We start from the raw sequence: 21,940 nt of genomic DNA, 5'->3' as shown, positions 1-21,940 counted from the left end.
GTTCCACATTATATGAATACCCCAATGACATCTATTAAAATTATCCATATTTTTCTCCCTTTATCATATAACATATATATATATATATATATATATATATATATATAGAGAGAGAGAGAGAGAGAGAGAGAGAAATATTTTTCTGTTTTTCTATTTCATCAATCTATTCGCTGTTTCTAAACTAGTTCCATGTTGTTTTGATTACCAGGAATTTTTTGCATATACTAGAGTATATGCTGTCATCTTATTATCTAATAAGGTGAGCCTTTCTTTTTCCTTTAATTTTGATTTTTATAAAAACTCATTTGTGTATTTTTGGACATTTTCAAAAGACTCTCTCTTCTAAAATACATCATTTTGTTTTGTACTGGATGTTTTAGAAAATAAACTATTTTTATATTTTTAAATAAGAGAATATCTTTGTGGGCAACTCCAATTGGAAACATGGATAAAGAGAAGAAAACTTGGGTGGAGGGGAATTTCTGGGGTAGGAGCAATATATATTCAATATATATGTATAACTCTTACAACTCAGTAATAAAAAGAAACATCTCTCACCCAACAAAATGAACAAAAGATTTAAACAGACCACTCCACAAAAGAAAATAGATGAATAGCTAATAAGCAGATGAAATAGTGCTCAACATCATTAGTTATTAGGAAAATTTAATCAAAACATGGTATCACTATCAGAACGGCTAAAATTAAGACTGAAAACATCAAATGTTGGAGAGGATGTGGAGCCACCAAAGCTCTAACACAGTCTTTGTTGAAGTTTAAAATGGTACAATCAATTTAGAAAATAATCTAATAATTTTTATAAAATTAAACATATATCTAGCTTATAACCTAGCAATTCCATTCCTATATATTTACCCAAGAGAAATAAAAACACATGTCCACAAAAAGACTTGTGCTAGAATGTAGAAAGTGTTACTTATAACAGCCAAAACTGGATACAATTCAAATCCATCAACAGGAAAGCAGACAAATGGACTATAGTATATTCATATAATAGTAATAAAAAAGGAAGGAACTACTGCTTCACACACATACATAGGAATGTCAAACATGCTGAGTGAAAGACATCATACTGTATATTTCCAAAATAGGCAAAACTAATTCATGGTGGAAAAACTTAGAACAGTGATTGCCTAAGAGCAGAGAGTTGGAATGAGGTGGGACTGGGGAAAATGGTGGTACATGTAAATTATAACAAGTAAGACATAACTTTCTGGGGTGATGGCAATGACCTGTATCTTGAAAGGAGTCTGAGCTTTATAAGCACACACATTTGTCAAAAAAATAGCAAATCTGCACACACTTATGGTTTATGCATTTTACTTTCCATAAATTTTACTTAAGAAAGAGCTGTAAACAACTATTAAATTCCAGTTAATAATATGTATGTTGAAGTATTTAGTGAAAAGTATACTGATATATGCAATATACTTTGAAATGCATTAGAAGAATCAGAAGATTAATAAAGGGATGGAGGGATAGAGGGACAGAAGTGAAACATTAATGGTAAATTATAGGTGAAAGTGTATGGGTTCTGTACTATAGAAATCGGAGTAGAAATTTTAAGTTTTCTTATATCTTTTGATAGCTTATATAAGTGAGCAATCTTGGCTTTTATACTCATACAATTAGTCACTAAGAAATTCATGATTTTCAGTAAGCCAATGGCCAATTTGCATTGAATTTACTGGCAATATATACCAAAGATATGTTAATTGGAGCAAGGAGAATTTTAATAAAGTGACTTATAAATATATAGCGTTAGCAGTAATTCTACAGAAAATAAAGATCATATTTTATATAAGCCTTTGCCTTTGCAAGGTTTACTGAACCACCCAAGCCCATCTGGCAATAGCTCTTCTCCAAAGTTCCCTTCTACTACTTGGGAACATTCCATTTTCAGCATCAATGAAAAAGAAATCTACTATGCTCCACTGCACATCACAGTAACCAATGTTTATTAAAAAAAAGTTATCATTAAAAAAATTGGAAACTATCTCCATAATTAAATGGTTATGGTAAAACCTCATAATGTTCAGGGGCTATGACAGTTTAAACAGAATAAAACATTAACTTTTCTAAACCGTCAAAATCATTTGGATTTGGTCCCAATTTTGAGTGACGATCAGCCAAACCATTCATCCAGTGGAAATTTAAAACAAAATGCATAATTATTAATATTTCTTACCCTCCCAGAGCAGCATCTAAGAAAAAAGATTTCCACAAGGACTTTTACAGATTAAACAGGCACATCCAAACCAGGTTCAAACCATGGGAAACAAAGTAGGGCACAACTAACAACATTAAAAAGATAAGGAAGCTCTAAGACCAAGAAGTCAAGAGATGTCAGAGTCTTTTGTTTATAAATACACTCACAAAACATTTAATGAGAAAAATCTAAATGCCCCCCAAGAAAATCAGCAGTTGTCTACCTCTGATAAAATACACTTCAGTGAAATGGACAAATTATTCAATAATGTAAATTCATAAAACAAACTAAAAAACAAAGAGAAGCGAAATGTTCCTACAGCTAAATCAATTCTTAATAACAAAAAAATCCTACCAAGAAAACACCAAGCCCAAAGTTTAACATGAGGATAGAAAAAAGAATAAATCTTGCCCCAAATGTATGAGATTAGTACAACCTTAATATCAAACCAAAGGTCAATATAAAAAAGGGAAATTACAAATCAATCTTATTCATAATAAATGTAAAATGTACTAAATCAAATATTGCCAAATTGAATCCAATAATTTAAAGGTTTCTTTCATGACCACATGGTTAGTTTAATATTAGAAAAAGCTGTTAATATTTCCAAAGACTGAAGGGGAAAACGATCTGGTCATCTCAATATATACAAAAAAAGCATACAATAATATTCAACAACAATTCATGATATAAACTATTAGCAAGCCAGAAACAGAAGAGAACATCTGTACTTTATAACAAGTATCTACAAGAAACCTACAGAAAACATTATGCACAGTAGTGAAGCATTAAAATCACTACTTAAAAAATCAGTAGCACTGCAAAGATGTCTATCCTCCATTTTCAGTATTTACTGGAGGTTGTGGCCAGTGTGTATGAACACACAAACACAGAGACACATACACACAATATAGATGAACTTAGAAGTTAAGAGATAAATGCCATTATTTTATCATTTATATCAATTGTCTTTATTTAAAATCTGAAAGAACCTATACATTTATAAACTATTAAAAAGAAAAAAATTAAAAGAGTTTAGAAAGTTTTTTCTATTATCAAATCACTATGCAAAAGCCAAATACACACGCACATACCAGCAATAATGCTAGAAAGATCATTTCTTAAAAATACAATTTATAACAACCAAAAATAAAAAATTTAATTAAATTATAAAGAATTGTAATTCTACCAATAAAGGTATGCAAGACCTTTATGAAGAAAATAAAATGTCGTTAAAAGATTAAACAAGAAAAAAGATTAAATAAGATCTAAGCAAACACAGAAAAATGCTATGCTCATAGATAATAAATTACCTTCAGGAGGTCAATTCTTCTCCAAAATTAATCTATAGAACCAACGCAATTATAGGCTGAGCATTCCAAATCTGAAAACCCCAAATCCAAAAATGCTCCAAAATGTGAACCTTTTTGAGCACTGACAAGATGCTAAAAAAGAAAAAATTCACTGAAGCATTTCAGATTTCAGATTTTGGGATACTCAACAAATATAATACAAATGTTTCAAATTCTGAAAAACATCACAAATCCAAAAATAGGACCAAATACTTCTGGTCCTAATCATTGCAGATAAGGGATACCTAACCTGAACCTTAATATCCTGTCAAGTATTCTTAAAGAACTTGAAAAGCTGATTTTAAGATTTATATGGAAAAGAAATGACTAAGAATAGCTAAGGAACTGTTGTAAAAGAAAAACATATGGGTGAATAGAAGGCTGGGAAATTTGACCTACTAGATATTAAAAATTATTTAAAGTTATACTAACATTATAGATTTGGCTGTGGAATAGAATGTTCTGAAAGGAGCCCACACATATACAGAAATCTGATATACTGCAGAGATGGCACTGCAGATTAGTGCAGATAGGATGAATTCTTCAAGAAATAGATAAGAACACTGGACAAAGTAAAATTACATCTCTATCTTATACACGAAATTACAGATGAATTACAACCCTAAACATGAAAGTCAAAATATTTAAACTTACAGAAGAAAATATATGAAAATATGTTAATAATCTAAGGATTGAGAAGAATTTCTAAAAAACAATGCATTAAAAGTAGTTGCCTAGATGGTATTGCCTAGGTAATACCATTCAAGACATAGGCATGGGCAAAGAATTCATGCCTAAAACACCAAAAGCAATGGAAACAAAAGCCAAAACAGGCAAATGGAATTAAACTAAAGAGCTTCTGCACAGTAAAAGAAACTATCATCAGAGTGAACAGACAACCTACAGAATGGGAGAAAATTTTTGCAGTCTATCCATCTGGGCTAATAATATCCAGAATCTACAAAGAACTTACACAAATTTGTAAGTAAAAAACAACCTCATCAAAAAGTCGGCAAAGCATATAAACAGACACTTCTCAAAAGAAGATATTTATTGCCAGGCGTGGTGGCTCATGCCTGTAATCCAAGCACTTTGGAGGCCAAGGCAGGCAGATCACCTGAGGTTGGGAGTTCAAGACCAGCCTGACCAACATGGTGAAACCCCGTCTTAAAAAAAAAAAAAGAAGATATTTATTTACGCAGTCAACAAACATATGAAGAAAAGCTCATCATCACTGGTCATTAGAAAATGCAAATCAAAACCACAATGAGATGCCATCTCATGCCAGTTAGATGGTGATCATTAAAACGTCAGAAGACAACAGATGCTGGACAGGATGTGGAAAAATAGGAATGCTTTTTTTTACAAAGTATAAATTAGTTCAACCATTGTGGAAGACCAGTGTGGCGATTCCTCAAGGATCTAGAACTAGAAATACCATTTGACCCAGCAATCCGACTACTGGGTATACACCCAAAAGATTATAAATCATTCTACTATAAAGACACATGCACACATATGTTTACTACAGCACTGTTTACAATAGCAAAGACTTGGAATCAACCCAAATGCCCATCAATGATAGACTGAATAAAGAAAATGTGGCATATATACACCATGGAATACTATGCAGCCATAAAAAGGATGAGTTCATGTTTTCTGCAGGGACATGGATGAAGGTGGAAACCATCATTCTCAGCAAACTAACACAGGAATAGAAAACCAAATACATGTTCTCGCTCATAAGTGGGAGTTGAACAATGAGAACACATGGACACAGGGAGGAGAACATCACACACTGGGGCCTGTTAGGGGGTAGGGGGGCGGGGTAGGGGAGGGAAAGCATTAGGAGAAATACCTAATATAAATGACAGGTTGATGGGTCCAGCAAACCACCATGGCAAGTGTATACCTATGTAACAAACCTGTACATTCTGCACATTACTTCAGAAATTAAAATATTTTAAAAAATGAATGCAAGCATCTTTCTCTCACATACACAAAAAAAGTCACTGCCATAAAGAAAAAAGAAAAAAAATGTGAACATTAAAATTAATCAGTTTGGTTCACCAAAAAACACCACAGAGGGGTTGAAAATACAGGCCACAAACAGACAGAAAATACAATATAATGAAACTAATAATAAATATCCAGAATACATAAAGAACACAAATAAATTAGAAAAAAAAACCCAATAGAAAACAGACAAAGCAACAAACAAAACAAAACAAAAACTGTAAACATATGGGGAGACACTTAACCTCTTTGGTAATTAGGAAAATATAAATAAAAGGATAATGAAATACCTTAGAGTTAGCTCGGACGTGGAACAATGGGAACTCTCACACCCTGCTTATCGGGGGAACAAATGACTTATAACTATTTTGGAAAATATTTTGGCATTAGTAAAGCTGAACATATACATACTCCATGACCCAGCAATTTCATACTGAGAAATATACTCTAGAAAAATTCTTATATATATGTACCAGAAGACATATAAAAGAATGTATTATCTTACTCATTGGGGTCAAAATTAGAAATTAACTCTGAAATGAAAAAATCATACAATATACACTCATCCAAAATTAATGTTTGTGGGGCACATACATATTCTTTTCATGGACTTCATTAATTGCTAAATTCATTAATAAGTATTTGTACATATTATCCTTTTGTAAATGCAGAGATAAAATACACCTGACAATTTTTGATGTCGCATAAATAGCTTTTTGTTCCCACTGACAGGCATATGTACTTTAATCACCAAACACTATATCAAGTATTTATAAAAGAAAATCCTTTTTGAGGATTATTTTGGTTTAATCAGGATTAAAAGGAAATAAAACTTTATCCTTATCCTTGAGTGAAGTAACTTGAGTTTTAATATCTTTACTTAATCAGAAAATACAGAGGGAAACAATAATATAGAGAGAGCCTGATGTCCTGTGGTCTTCCTGAATAACAACCCATCTTTAAGAGACTATAATCTACTCAACAGAAAGCATTCTACCAAGGATTTTAATCAGATTCTAAGAAAATTCACACTCAAAGTAAACAATGTGCCACTAAAACCAAAACAATATAGGTATTAGCAACTGTATAAAAGATTAGCCTCAATCTGATGAGTCATTTCTAAGATAACAAAAAGTATAATTCTTTGAAGTGCTTTCTATTCAAGCTGGAAAATATATAAAGATATGGAATCATTTGCCAAGCAGGCTGACTGAGAAATTTTTCATTTTCTTTCTCATTTGACTGTATGCAGACATCAAACTAAGAATGGCAAAAATGAATCTCTCTTCCTACATATTAATACTAACTTTTTCTTTGTTTTCTCAAGGTATTTTACTTTCAGCATCCAAGTCCATAAGAAATTTAGATGATGACATGGTATTTAATACATTCAGGTTGGGGAAAGCCTTTCAGAAGGAAGACACTGCAGAAAAATCAGTTATTGCTCCTTCCCTGGAACAATATAAAAATGATGAAAGCAGTTTCATGAACGAAGAGGAAAACAAAAATTTAAAGGTAAGTGGCACTGTGACTTGTCATTTATTTCAATGAAAATTTAAATGATTCTTACAAATCCTCTGAAAATTGATACTTTTATAAAAAAACTGATACATTTATAAACAGAAATATATGTAAACAGTCACAATATGTATTAGGATAACTGCCAATATTTCTTATATGCCAGGTAGTTCTTCCATCCTGGAGAACCTCTTATCTAAAAGGGTATTTTTTCTCCTATAAATTTGCATATAAGGTTTTTTTAAAGAGTCAAAAACAGTACAGAGCATCTTTGAATTGATCAACAAGAATATTCTACATTTGTATTATAGTTCCACTCCAAATATAATAGCTAAAAAACAAATCAACCTTCTCTTTACAGAACACAGGCTCCAAACATAATTTCTTAAATCATGGTCTGCCACTGAATCTGGCTATAAAACCTTATCTTGCACTAAAAGGATCTGTAGCTTTTCCAGCTGAGAATGGAGTTCAGAATACTGAATCAACACAAGAAAAGAGAGAAATTGGGGATGAAGAAAACTCAGCTAAATTTCCTATAGGAAGGAGAGATTTTGACAGTGAGTAGTCTTTTCAAAATTCAATTCTTACATCCTTCCACCATTAAACAGAACTCTGAGTTTAAGCGAATTTGGATGCAATCATAACAAAATCAAGTAAGACCGTGGCTCGATTACACCTGCCAAAAATGTGGGATTAAAAAGCATTTAATTAGTTATTAACAGTTTGGTTTACTCAGAATTAGTTGTACTAGATCCATTCTTTTTTTTCTTAATAAATTTTGTGTGATAATTATAATCCTTTTAACAATTTAAACTTTCTTCTTTCTTCAGTGCTCAGATGTATGCTGGGAAGAGTCTACCGACCTTGTTGGCAAATCTGATACCTGTTGGTCCACATCATCTTTTCAGAAGAAAATAGAAGCATTTAATTGCCAATGGGAAGAGAAGCCTGTAATGCTACTATAACTTGTGTCTTATGTTAAATGTCTGATTTAAAAGAAAGTAGTGTTAAGATATATCAGTAACCGAAATGATATGCTTTTTCTGTGCATTAAACTTTGTGAAAATTCTGCATAATTATGACTTATTAGTATTTTTGAACAATGCTTAACATACTAACCTTACATACACTCTAGACCAATATAATAAAGCATCATAATTTACACCTTGATCTCTTAAAAATTAAGAATGTCTTTGGTGAATGGCTTTATATATGCATAAACCTAAAGCATATAATACACAAACTTATAGTCTAAAAAACTGAGTTAACTTTGTCTGGCCAGGAATCAACTTGTTCTTGGCAGTACATTTATTGCTTTTTGCTACTTTAGCTAGTTTGCCATACAATTTATTCTGTGAATCATTTGATTTCTTAGGCATTTTAACACTTTTATGTTGAGGTGGTTCATTTCCATTATCACAGAGAATATTTTCACCATCCAAAGCCACCTGTTTCCTTTTTGAGCTTTTATTTCCTGTCTGACTACTTGATTTTCCTGACACTTTTTCATTTTTACTTCTGTCCAGATGAACATTTCCAAAACTCATTCCAATTGTTGATCTTCCAATGGATGAATTTATGCCCTCTGTTATGCAAGATAAAAAGAGGAAAGGAATTATATAATATTTAGTATTAATATTCATGAGAACTTTATAATAAACTTTAAAAATGGCTAAAGAATATTCAAATTTTTATTTTTAAAGTAAAACAGTACTATAAATAATATAATTAACAAATATAGCTACATTACTATCCCATTACTTTTAAGTTTACCACAGCACCTCTGAGTTAACTTTGGCCAGTAATCAAATCATCAATGCTACTAAAATATTTGTTTGAATGCATGACATTTCATCCTTAAACATATGCTACATATTACTTCTTAAATACATTTAGTTAAATCAAATTGTGTCCTATTCCTATCCATAAATCTGTATTTAGATTTAACTTTTTGAATAAACTGAGGTCTTTAAAAATATAAATCTTTCAGCCTTCAAAAATATATATATATATATATATATATATATATATATATATATAAACCTTTAAATTACATAGTACTTTGCAAAAATAATCCAGTTTTACTTAAAACTAATTAGTAGACTAGAATTAAATTGTTTTTTAATTGCACAAAAAAGATCAATTACCAGAAAGGTTATTTTCCATCTGAAGAACACACAAAGGCTTTGATGCTACATTAATATTCTTCCAATTATCCTTGCTAATCATGTTGTCATCTTTATAAGTACAAGCAAATTGGGATCTAATTAAGGTTTGCTTCATCTGGTAACAGAAAGAAAAAAGAAAATATGCAATTTATTCATTATTTTATTTCTTCATCTAGATACATACACACTCTGTAGTAATCGAGGTATAAAAATTTCCCTTAGAAATTTTTATTTATTACTCATTGTAATTACCCAATCCTTTATTAAGCTATAACCTTTCATATTTCATAGTTTGCGAACTCATTCATTGCTATGGCTAGCATTTTTGTTCTTCACCACAAATACTAGCTTTATGTATATTTTTTATTTTTTTGTAACAGTTATAAAACAATTTCAGACTCTTTATACGGCTTTGTTACACATTCCTATGTCAGCACTGCTCTGGAGCATTTTATTGTAAGTAAAATAACAATACAGGTAATATACATAATCATAGAAAAATACAAGTTCTTCATCCTAAGAAGAACACGACTCTTTTGGAAAAAGCATATGGAATTCAAGAAATTAGGGAGGGAAGAAATGCTAAGATGAAAAAAGAACTAAGTGAGGTCAAAAGAATCAAAACCAGAAAACTAGCAAAGAAATAACTCCAAGATAAAACAAAATAATGTTGGAAAGGCATTATTTCTTGAGTATTTAAGAAAACAAGAAAGATGATTCAATATATCATTCTAGAAGGATTTGACCAAGTGACTTAGTGGTCAGAAATTCAAAATATACTCTTGCATTTATCTACAAATATCAAATAGGAGGGCCTGACTTTCTACATAAATAGGAGAAAATTACAAAGATAAACTTAATTCTTGACCATTGAAAAGGATGCCAAAAAAAGTAGTTCTGGAAATATGTTCCACAAACATAAACCAGTGAGCTGTTGAGGGATAGAAATTAATTTTAGAACAAAGTAGCCTATATAAATAATGCCAATTTCAACAATTACAGATGATGTGTAATACGGCATTCAGTTTTAATGCAGAGATTTCTCCAAATATTTAGAAGTCTCCTGAAATCGTTTTCTGAAATAGACAAAGTTTCAAATACATAATTCAATAAAGATGACTTCAATAATTCAAAAATTTAACACTTTGAGTATATTACTTACAGAGTATTTATTGATACAGTCATGAAATCTAAAACAGCATGGCTTTACAGTGTATATTCAGTGGTTACATATTATGTTATATATTGAGAGATCAGTTTATTAATCTACTCAAATGTTCATAAAGATAATTGCAGTGAAATCTACTATGGCTTAGAAAAAATTAGAATAATCTCCTGTCCAGCTGCTTTATAAAAGCAAGTTTTCTTAGGATGACAAATTTTCCATCTTTCTGATTAATGATGTCTGTGACAATCTCCATCTCCCAGATCACGAAAAATTATGTTTCATGTGCTTAAACGAAGCATTAGACAATTAGAGTTTTGTCTTCCATATAAGCATAAAAATGCACAAAATTGAAAATAAAGGTGAACATATACAAGATCAAAAAACTAGTTTTTTTGTTGAACAGAATGAATGCAACATTTATTATATAGCTTCCACCACAAGATGCCCCATAAATAACTGAAGATTTTAAGAAGCTCTTTCTGGACTTTATTAATTCTACAACTACACATTTAAAGCAGTTGATAAACCTATTTAAATAGTCTTTATTAATAAAATTGACTCTATATTATATCACATAATAGTAGCATTATCCGTGAACTTTTATTTCCATCTGCAAAACCAGTACTAACTGTTGACATTATCTTTTCACACATTTTTTTACTTCACAAAAGTTATGGCTTATAGAGAATTATAAACATACTGCTTATAAAGAGTTATAAAGAGTATAGCAAAACCATGCAGGCAAATAGATGCTATGCTAAGTGGCTGGCTCGGACCACTCTTTGTACCCCAATAGTGATGGCACCTAGAATTAGCTTGCAAGTTGTTAGCTTCCCACTACAAAATCTCCATCAGCATCACCCATAAAACATTCTAAATAAAAATATAATACTAAAAAATAATTATTTAGTACAGAAAACTAATGTTTCTCCAATCTCATGTTTAGCATGAATAAAAATTTCTTTAGAATGTTTTGTTATTTTTATTAATTTTTAACATATCATCTAGGTAAAAAAAAAATCTTTGCTTAATATGCAAATAGTCACAAAATAAGTGTAATAGCTCTCCTTACAACCAGATTTCCTCAGTTCAGCCTCCCCCATACACAAATTCTAGAATCCTCAGTGACCATAGTACAATTTCAGAAAACTACCATTACCATGCAATGGATTTTGCTGAAGTACTGAAAACAAGTTCAGATGTAAAAGAAATATAATTAATGACTTTACCATGAAAAATATAATTTATAAACATATTAAAATGTGAGAAATAAACAATAGAATTCCCCCCTTTGTCTATTGAGAGTTTTTTCTTTTCATAAAGGATTGTATACAGATTTTCTTGTCCCTGCCCTGTATAAAAATCTCTTTTTTATCAATACCATTTGTTAAGTTCCAAATATGTGGTAAGCACAGAGTATACTAGAGATTACTAGGATGGCTTCTACAACTTCAAAGACATTCTACTTGTAAAATCTGTTATTGACACACAGCTGGAAGGAATAACAAATAAATTGGATAACAGAATCAAGATTGAAAAGATTTCAGAAGGCTAGAACCATAAGTAGAAAATAATAAGATGAAAATGGATGGGGATAAACAAGATCCAGTATTTAAGTTCAAAAATATCAATTACAGCTGAACAGGATAAAGAAACTCTGACTTAAAAATAACATATGTAAAAGACCTAGAGATTTAAATTGATATGAACTTGACTGAGCCAACAGTGTGATGTCCAACTAAGAAAGCAGCACAAAAAGATAAGCTGATGTGATGGAAAAAACATCAGATTTGCAGGCAGAAGACCTGGCTTCTAATACTGGCCCTACTATTTATTAACTAGACAACCTTGGGGAAACCATTATATCTCTCACTTATCCACACATAATAGAAATACTTATCTCACAGAATTATCAGAATTGGATGCAGTTAAAAATATGTCAAGGTTATATAAACTCAAGAAATCTATATAGATACTATATCATTATTATTGTGATAACATGTAGGAAAGGGTATTCCTGTAAGAAAAAGATCTATTCAGTTAGATGTCTCAGAACCAGGCCAATTCTAAAATGATTCCAGGAATGCAGCTCAAAAAAAAAAAATGAACTTACAAACAGCTTCTTCATTTTAATTATTTAAACAATGCAAACTACATTGGCTTATATTTATAACTTAAAAGAGACTGCTTTTCCTTGGTTACAAAAGTTGAATTTTTCTACACATTAGTGGCTACATAGAACTGAGATTACTTCCTGTTGCCAATCTTCCAAATCTCTCTGTGTATTTGATTTGGAATCACAAATAAGCAAAACGATTCCCTCTTGAAAGTGCTTTTAAAGTACTAAACAACTAAGAATAATGTCCAGATTTATACATAGCTGTTAAAATCATTTCATGTTCAAGTCACATGAGAGAAATGGATTGAAAGTATTCCTTTATAGAGTGATTTCCCCCCTTTGAAAAGATTTCTATCCACAGCATAATTGCAATGAACTTCACACTTGACAAGAACTGGAAAAGTCCTTTTGCCACAAGCTCTTTTTAATTTAAAATTATTAGTAAGTTCCCAGTTTGAGGAAAATAGTACTTCACATAGAAAAGGCTGACTCCAGTTAAATTAAAATGAATGAGTCAAAACACTAAAAAGTCATAGACACTCTCAGAATTACCTGTATTAACAAGAAAATGAAAGTTCTAAACTCCTAATAATACCAATATATTACCAAGTTTGAAAAAGGATATTATTCAACATACCTACTAAATATGTAACTAAAAATAAATATTCTAAATTTATCTGTTTACATTATCACATTTTCCAAAGAACAGAAATTTGATAGCCTTAATGGCATATTAATTTGTAAATAAATCCAATAATCCATTTCTTCATTAGTGATAGCAGAAAGAAAATCTTTTGACCTAAGTAGTAATATTATCATTTTATGACCCTTCATCATAATTACCATGCCTTGATTTATTCTTTGAAGATAGCATAAGCATTGAAGTCTAACACCTGTATATAAACCCTTGCTCTTTTACTTACTAGCTGTACGGTCTGCAAAATGATGCCTTCTAAAGTTGAGCAAGGATTAATTGGGATGAGGGATAAAAAATATCCAGTATAAACACTGGACACTTAGTAGGTACTCAATAAATCCAGATCCCATTATTTCAGCTAAAATAAATTCAATTTTAATTCAGTCTAATACAAACATTCCTTTTTCATTTTAATGGAAAATGCTGCTCATTCCTTTACAGACTTTGTTGAATGTCACCTTCTCAAGGAGACCCCTACTCACAGCTATTTAAAACTCAAATACACACAAAGGAGCCCCACTCTCCTTAGCCTCCTCCCAAGTTTTATTTCACTCCACACACAGCACTGATAACCTTCAAATATACCATATAATCCACCTCTTTGTTTTGCTTATTGTCTGCTTCTCTCAACTAAAATATAAACTCCATCATCAGTAAAACCCTTACAGTTTGACAAGTGATGGCCAGCTGTGGTCCTCCTGTTGCCATCCCCTCCTCACAAGGTGGGGAGTCCCCAGGGCTAAAGATGTGCTCACCAGGAAACCATAACCTCCTTTATAGATCCTGTTTCAGGGACCCCCTGGGGACTTGGCTGGCACTGGCCTCTCCCTTTAGGCTCAGGAGCTGACTGTTTATGGCAACGGTGGTGGGCTGTGGGGCACATATGCCTACTGGCAGTGTCCTTCAGAGTACAAAATATAATCAGGATTGAAGGGGTTTCAGGGTAGGCCAGCGGCTTCCATTTATATTCTTGCACCTCAGCTATAAAAACATTTAGGGAAGCCTTGTCTTTTAGGGCAGAAAACTGTTTTTTTCACTGATGTATCTCTAGTGCCTAGGACAGAACTTGGTATCCAGGAGGTACTTACTGTTTGTTGAATGAATTAATTAGGTAAGTCAAATTACAACAGACTACAAGTATATGCAAACAGAGCTATGAGAGAACAGAAGCCATGAGCATGGAAAAGTATGGAGGTGGAAAAAGAGAATAGACTCTATAGAAAGTAAGGAAACCACATGGTAACTGTATACTTGTATCAAAATAACACATGTACCCCATGGAAGTATACAACTAGTATATATCCACAATCTTTTAAGAAATGTGAGTAGACTTGAAAAGAATAACTACATCATCCTAAGAACACAAGCTTTGAGGTAGAAAAATATGTTCAGAGTAAACTCTACTCTGTTCAATAAGGTAAAGAAACCAGTCAGTACAGAAACAAGAGAGAAATATACATGCAGAGAAAAGCTAAATCACATTTATGTAAAAGTACCATGCAGCTGAATTCCTTAAGCTGCTTAATATCCACCATTCACTTTTGAGTTCTTAAATATTCTGCCTTTCTCTCGCATGTACATATCCTTACAATAAATCCCTACAAAACAAAGTACTCTATTCCTTAATACCATAAAAAGCTTACTGTCCTTAATCTTCCCCAACATTATTTATTCACTGTTGTTTTTTTTCCCCCACAACTGCCCTATACACATTCTCTTTACAAAAGCAAGGCAATTCAATACTTTCATCATCAGTTGTTTGAAATGCTCAATTTCATTCTCTCTGTCTATTCAAATATACTTATTCTAATCTCTTATCATTATTTCCTCCATTTAATATGGGTCTCTAGTTACTGTATTGAAGTGTTTCCTTAATCCATTAGAACTGCCTTGTTTAATATGCTAGCCACGTGTGGTTAATTAAAATTAAATAAAATTTAAAACCCAGTTCCTCAATTGCAGTGGCCACATTTCAAGTGCTCAATAGCCACATGTGACTAGGGCCTTCAACACAGCACAAACACAGATCTTTACAATCCACAGAAAGTTCTACTGGAAAGCACTGCTCCAGAACAAAGCTTTACAGTCTATGCCCTGTGGCACATTTATGTGCTGTAGATGAATTCTCAAAGGACTCTGGAACACTTCATAGTTTGCTGGGTCCACACATTTGGAACTCATATGCAACGTTATATTTATAAAGGAAACCCTGCATTTGTTCACTCTCAATTACAAATGCTAGCTAGTAATCTGATGTGAACTGAGCTTTGGAAAGAATTATGATCAATTTATCTTCAACTATTGTTTCTACCCTATTTTCTCATCTCATTCTGGGACTCCAATTAGGCATATGTTAGACATTTTCTCTCTGTCCGGCTCTTCTATTTTGCTTTTTCTTTTTTTCTCTCTCTTCTCTCCAGTTTGGAGATTTTTTAATGATCCATCTTCAAGTCTACTTATCCTGCCTAATGCTGTGTCTGGTCTACTATTAAACTCATTTGACAGGGTCTTAATTTTAGATAATGTTTTTACAATTCTGGATCATCTCTTTTGCTCTATATCATCAATTCTAATTCTTGTTGGAATTCTCCACTTTTTCATACATTTTGACCATCTTTTTCTCGAATTACTTTTATAAGTTAACTTCTTTTTGATTCCTTGTCAGTACATTTCAATATATGGATCATTTGTCGGTTTCCGTCTATTGTTAAGTGTTTTCTTTTATTAAAGGGCAAATCATCTTGCCTTTTCTCATGTCCAATAGTTTATTTCATGCGGAATATTTCATATAAAGGAACTCTAGAAGCTACAGATGATCTCTTCCAGCAAGAAGAATTCTCCTTTTCACTGTTAGGCAGACACAGTGAAATAATGATTACCTCAATACAATCAAGGAATAAGCTGGGTCAGAGCTGGGTTGCAGTTTTGATTAACTCACATTTGACTTCTGGTTCTTACCTCTTTCTCAGATATATTCCTTCTAAGCTTTCAACTGAGAGCCTTGTAGGGATCTCTATCACCTCTGGTCTGAAATCTGGGGGATTCAGTCTGTTTTTCACAGGTTTTCACACCATGTTCTTTGACCGCCCACCCCACTTTATTTCCAAATATGGCAAGTATCTTGCAAAAAAAGACCAGCCATGTGTTTGAGGCAGGTCCCACTTCTCAAGTGGAGTCTTGTCTTCTAAATACCACAAGACCACAGATGATTTTAGTCTATAGTATTAAGGCTCCCTACCTCCCACACAACTACAAAATTCAGAGTACCTGTCATAGGTAAAAATAATTGCATTTAGGAATTCTGAAGTTTCCAGTTTGTTGACAGCCCCTCAAGACACCCAAATACTTGGGTGATTTCTCTGTTCCTCAATAGACTTCCTTTACATGGGCCAACACCAGTCCTCAGCTCATACCCAAAAGTAGCAATAAAACCCAGGGAAGAAAACAGCTAACAATAGACTTCTCACATCAGAAGGATGTTATCCTGTCCAGATTTTTAATTTTCTTAAACTTCTTTAATTATTTAGCTCTCCTATGTCTTTAAAATATATTTCCCCAACTTATATGCCTTTTATTGTTTTGTTATAGCAAGAATGATGTTCTGCCATGTTGTACTATATCCTCATGAGAAAAAGAATTCTCCACGTCACTACTTGATTCTATTCCTTCCTTATCTGATACCATTTTATTTTCTCCTCAGAGATACATTTTGAAAGTTGCATTCTTTCTCTTATTTCTCATTTTTTCCATCGCATGAGGAAAAGTAGTGGTAGAAGTTGAGCTTATCTGAGGAGACAGGTAGTCTAAGAAAATTTCTGGGTTCTGCACTCTAGGAGTTAATTAGGTATTATATATGCCTAAGGAAGGTTCATTTCATCTCATTAGGGAGTGTATTTCATTCAAGTGGAAGGAAAGCATTTGGATATAATTTCTCCAATTCAGTATGTAGAACTAGAGCATTTACTTCTCTCAGTGTGCAACTTCTAGGGTTCATTTTCCACATTTTGTCTATATACTTCTCAAACTGCCACTTCTACTATTTCTCTAACAAAAAGAAAGAAGAATGCACACCTTAGTTCTCAGTTTTGGAAATATTAGTGGTAATCCTCAGAATTTTACTAACTCACTAGCACTGTATCTGGGGACCAGGACTAAATAACGTTGCTAAATCATTCTATGACTCTTCACTCTGAAACCTTCACTTTCTTTCCCTGACCATCATCTTTTAAAATAATTGCATCTGATTACATTATTCTTTCTTAGTTGGTATTGTTCATTATTTTAATCATTTTTTAAATTTTGTATTCATTTCAAGTATTAGAGGAAGAAAATTCTATGAGTTAAACTGAATCCACCATTTTAATTTAGATGTACTTAGAGTTTTCAAACATTTCATGGGTTAAATTTGGATATCTAAGTAAGAATTTTTTAGTACCATGAGCATAGGACTACCTGGGTGTTTATGAAAATAACAGAGTTCTAGCCAGTCTAGTTTTTTATACTAAGTTCTGATTTTCACTGTCTCAAGAACTCCATATTAAGGTCCAGTATTTTCCTGATTAGCATGCTTATTAACTGGCTAAATGATTTTTCTGACATATATATAATATGCTATAAACATTAGACTCAGAATAAGGAAAAGACCTATATATATGACTTTTCACTTGTGCCTGATGTACAAAATACTGCTAAACCAAGTTGGAAAGAATAAAACCTATTAATTTACAGGGATTTAAGGAGGTATCTCCTTGAAAATCATTTAATAAAAAGGTATAAGGGTACTTATAATGACTTACTAAAAGTGCTTAATAAATTTGAAAGGATATTTAAAAATTTTTTAAAACAAATGAAAATGGAAACATAACATATGAAAACCTATGGGATACAGCAAAAAAGTACTAAGAGGAAAATTTATATCAATGAGCACCCACATCCTAAAACTAGAAAAATTTCAAATAAGCAACATAAATATGCATCTTATGGAACTAGAAAAGCAAGAGTAAACCAAATCCAAAATTAGTAGAAGAAAAGAAAATGAATAATAAAGATTAGAGCAGGAATAAATGAAATTGAAACCAAGAAAACAATACAAAAGATTAAGGAAATGAAAAGTTGATTTTTTTAAAAAAAATAAAATAAACCAACTGTTAGCCAGGCTAAGAAAAAAAAGAGATGACTCAAATAAATCAGAAATCTAAAAAAAAAGGAGACATTACAACTAATATTGCAGAAATTCAAAGGGTCATTACAGACTACTATGACCAACAAATGCCAATAAGTTAGAAAACCTAGAAAAAAATGGATAAATTCCTAGATGCATATATACAATCTACCAAGATGAAACCACGAAGAAATAAGAAACCTGAATAGATCAATAACAAGGAATGAGACTGAAGCTGTAATAAAAAGTCTCCCAGTGGCCGGGACTGGTGGCTCATGTCTGTAAGCCCAGCACTTTCGAAGTCCGAGGTGGGTGGATCACTTAAGGTCAGGAGTTTGAGACTGGACTGGCAAAACCCTGTCTTTACTAAAAATACAGAAACTAGCTGGGTGTGGTGGCTGGTGCCTGTAATCCCAGCTACTCGGGAGGCTGAGGCAAGAGAATCACTTAAACATGGGAGGTGGAGGTTGTACTCCAGCCTGGGCAACAAAGCAAGACTCCATCTCAAAAAAATAAATAAATAAAAGTATCCCAGCAAAGAAAAGCCCAGAGCCCAATGGCTTAATTGCTGAATTTTACCAAACATCTACATAGAACTAATACCAATCCTACTCAAACTATTCCAAAAATAGATGAGGAGAGACAGTTTCAAACTCATTCTACAAGGACAGTATTACCAATACCAAAACCAAACAGAGAAAACTGTAGGACAATATCTCTAATGAAAATTGATGTAAACATTCTCTAGAAAATACCAGCAAACCAAATTCAACAACATATTAAAAAGATCATTTATCATGACAAAATAGGATTTATCCCAAGGATATAAGTACAGTTCAGCATATGCAAATAAATCAATGTGATACATTATATCAACAGAATGAAGGACAAAAACCATATCATCATTTCAACTGATGCTTAAAAAGCATTCGATAAAATTCAACAACTCTTCATAATAAAAACCCTAGAAAGGCTGGATCTGGAAGAAACATATCTCAACACAATAAAAGCCATATATAACAGACCCACAGTTACTATCATTTTGAATGAGAAAAAAAAGCCCGAAAACCTTTCCTCTAAAATTGGGAACAACCCAAAGATGTCCACTTTTACAAGTTATTCAACATAGTACTGGAAGTCCTAGCTAGAGTAATCAGACAAGAGAAAGAAATAAAAGGCATCCAGATTAAAAAGGGAAAAGTCAAATTATCCTTCTTTGCAGATGATATGACCTTCTATTTGGAGAAACCTAAAGACTCCACCAAAAAAACTATTAGAACTGATAAACAAATTCATTGAAGTTGCAGAATACAAAATCAACATATGAGAATCAATAGCATTTCTATATGCCAACAGCAAATACTCTGAAAAAGATATCAAGAAAGTAATCCCATTTATAAAAACAACAAATAAAATAAAAACCTAGAAAGAAATTTAAAGAAGTAAAAGATCGCTACAATGAAAATTGTAAAACACTGATGTGAGAAATTGAAGTGGACACAAAAAAAATTAAAAGATTCCATGTTTATTGATTGGAAAAATCAGTATTGTTAAAATGTCCAGACTACCCAAAGCAATCTACAGACTCAATGCAATCGCTGTCAAAATCCCAGTACCATTCTTCACAGAAATAGAAAAAAAAATCCAAAAATTTACATGGAACTACAAAAGAGCCAGAATAGCCAAAGTCGTCCTGATCAAAGAAAACAGAACTGGAGGAATCACATTTGGCTTAGAATTGCACTACAGAGCTACTGAACCAAAACAGCATGGTACTGGCATAAAAACAGACACATAGAAAGCAATGGAACAGAAAAGAGAGCCAGAAGCAAAAAATAAATCCACACATGTACAGGGAACTCACTTTCAACAAAGATTCCAAGAACATACAGTGAGGACAGGAGGTCAGTCTCAATAAATGGTGCTGGGAAAACTGAATATCCAGGTGCAGAAGAATGAAACTAGACCCCTATCACTCTCCATGTACAAAAATCAAATCAAAATGGATTACAGACTTAAATCTACATCTGTAAATAAGACTGCACTGGATGATCTTCTGTCCTATTTCCTGAAACTTTATAAATCTGTCTATACATTTTGTAGTAATTAGTTGACCCTTAACATTTTCTTTTTAAAAACTCTTATTTGTCAAGGATCTAGAAATAGAAATTCCATTTGACCCAGCAACCCATTACTGGGTATATACCCAAAGAATATAAATTTTTCTACTATAAAGACACATGCACACTTATGTTCATTGAAGCCCTGTGTACAATAGCGAAGACCTGGAACCAACCCAAATGCCCATCAATAACAGACTGGACAAAGAAAATGTGGTACATGTACACCATGGAATACTATGCAGATATAAAAAACAATGAGTTCATGTCCTTTGTAGGGACTTGGATGAATCTGCAAACCATCATTCTCAGTAAACTGACACAAGAACAGAAAGCCAAACACCGTATGCTCTCACTCATAGGTGGGTGTTGAACAACGAGAGCACATGGACTCAGGGAGAGAAAAAAAACACACTGGGGGCAGTTGTGGGGGTAGGGTAGAGACAGTGAGGGTGGGGAGGGAAGGGGGATGGGGAAGGATAACATAGGAAGAAATGCCAGATATAGTATGCACCTAAAGCAAAATAAATAAATTTTTTAAAAGCCTCATTTTTCAGATAGTGTTTTGTCATTATGATTTACTTAACTGTAAGAACAGAAAATGAAATACCGCATATTCTCACTCATAGGCGGGTGATGAAAAATGAAAACACATGGACACAGGGAAGGGAGTACTACACACTGGGGTCTATTGGGGGGAATAGGGGAGGGACAGCGAGGCGGGGAGCTGGGGAGGGATAGCCTGGGGAGAAATGCCAAATGTGGGTGAAGGGGAGGAAGGCAGCAAAATACACTGCCATGTGTGTTCCTATGCAACTATCTTGCATGTTCTGCACATGTACCCCAAAACCTAAAACGCAATAAAAAAAAAGTACATGAAAAAAAAAAAAAGAAAATCCAATTGGATTGTTTGTAACACCAATGATAAATGCTTGAGAGACAAATACCCCATTCCCCATGATGTGATTATTATGCAATCATGCTTATATCAGAACATCTCATGTATCCCATAAATATATACACCTACTATGTATCCACAAAAGTTACAAACGACAAAATTTAAAATAATAAAAGTAAATAAAATAAAATTCTAAGTCCTTTCCTGGTAATATTTAACGTGCTTTACTGTCAGTGATTTTTTCTTATGTGATGTTTTACAGTCTTTTTTTTTTTTCAGATGAGTATCATTCTGTCACCCAGGCTGGAGTGAAGTGGCATGATCTCTGCCTTCCAGCTTCAAGCAACTCTCCTGCCTCATCCTCCAAATAGCTGGGATTACAGGTGCCCACCACCACACCCAGCTAATTTCTGTATTTTTAGTAGAGATGGGGTTTCACCATGTTGGCCAGGCTGGTCTTTAACTCCTGACCTCCAGTGATCTGCCTGCC

General features: G+C 32.7%; 2 protein-coding genes across 9 annotated transcripts in view; one reads left to right on the top strand and one right to left on the bottom strand.

Annotated features, from left to right (window-relative positions):
- The first annotated feature begins 6,801 nt into the window (after positions 1-6,801).
- On the top strand, positions 6,802-8,079 carry PMCH (pro-melanin concentrating hormone). The gene is made up of 3 exons (XM_002752909.6): positions 6,802-7,113; positions 7,478-7,676; positions 7,950-8,079. Exons 1-3 carry the CDS (start codon positions 6,865-6,867, stop codon positions 7,997-7,999), a joined length of 498 nt encoding a protein of 165 aa, XP_002752955.1. The 5' UTR covers positions 6,802-6,864; the 3' UTR covers positions 8,000-8,079.
- Positions 7,119-21,940, bottom strand: part of PARPBP (PARP1 binding protein) — a 68,269-nt gene continuing 53,447 nt past the window's right edge. For 7 of the 8 annotated variants that reach the window (XR_013522388.1, XM_035257397.3, XM_009004490.4 and 4 more), the window contains 2 exons: positions 9,267-9,402; positions 7,119-8,704 (listed from right to left, as the gene is read on the bottom strand). Coding sequence is in view for 6 of the 8 variants with exons in the window: in XM_035257397.3 (XP_035113288.1) it covers positions 8,364-8,704; positions 9,267-9,402 (477 nt within the window). In the remaining 2 variants the exon portion in view is untranslated. The remainder of the gene's footprint in view (positions 8,705-9,266; positions 9,403-21,940) is intronic. The other variant, XR_013522387.1, reaches the window with a different exon arrangement.

The sequence above is a fragment of the Callithrix jacchus genome, chromosome 9 (genome assembly GCF_049354715.1).
Source record: "Callithrix jacchus isolate 240 chromosome 9, calJac240_pri, whole genome shotgun sequence".
NCBI lineage: Eukaryota > Metazoa > Chordata > Mammalia > Primates > Cebidae > Callithrix > Callithrix jacchus.
This window is presented reverse-complemented; position numbering and strand designations above follow the sequence as displayed.

Coding starts and splice junctions, on each gene's coding strand:
- PMCH (XM_002752909.6), top strand. CDS start 6,865: ATGGCAAAAATGAATCTCTCTTCCTACATATTAATACTAACTTTTTCT. Junction 7,114..7,477: donor AGGAAAACAAAAATTTAAAG/GTAAGTGGCACT, acceptor TTCTCTTTACAG/AACACAGGCTCCAAACATAA. Junction 7,677..7,949: donor AGGAAGGAGAGATTTTGACA/GTGAGTAGTCTT, acceptor TTCTTTCTTCAG/TGCTCAGATGTATGCTGGGA.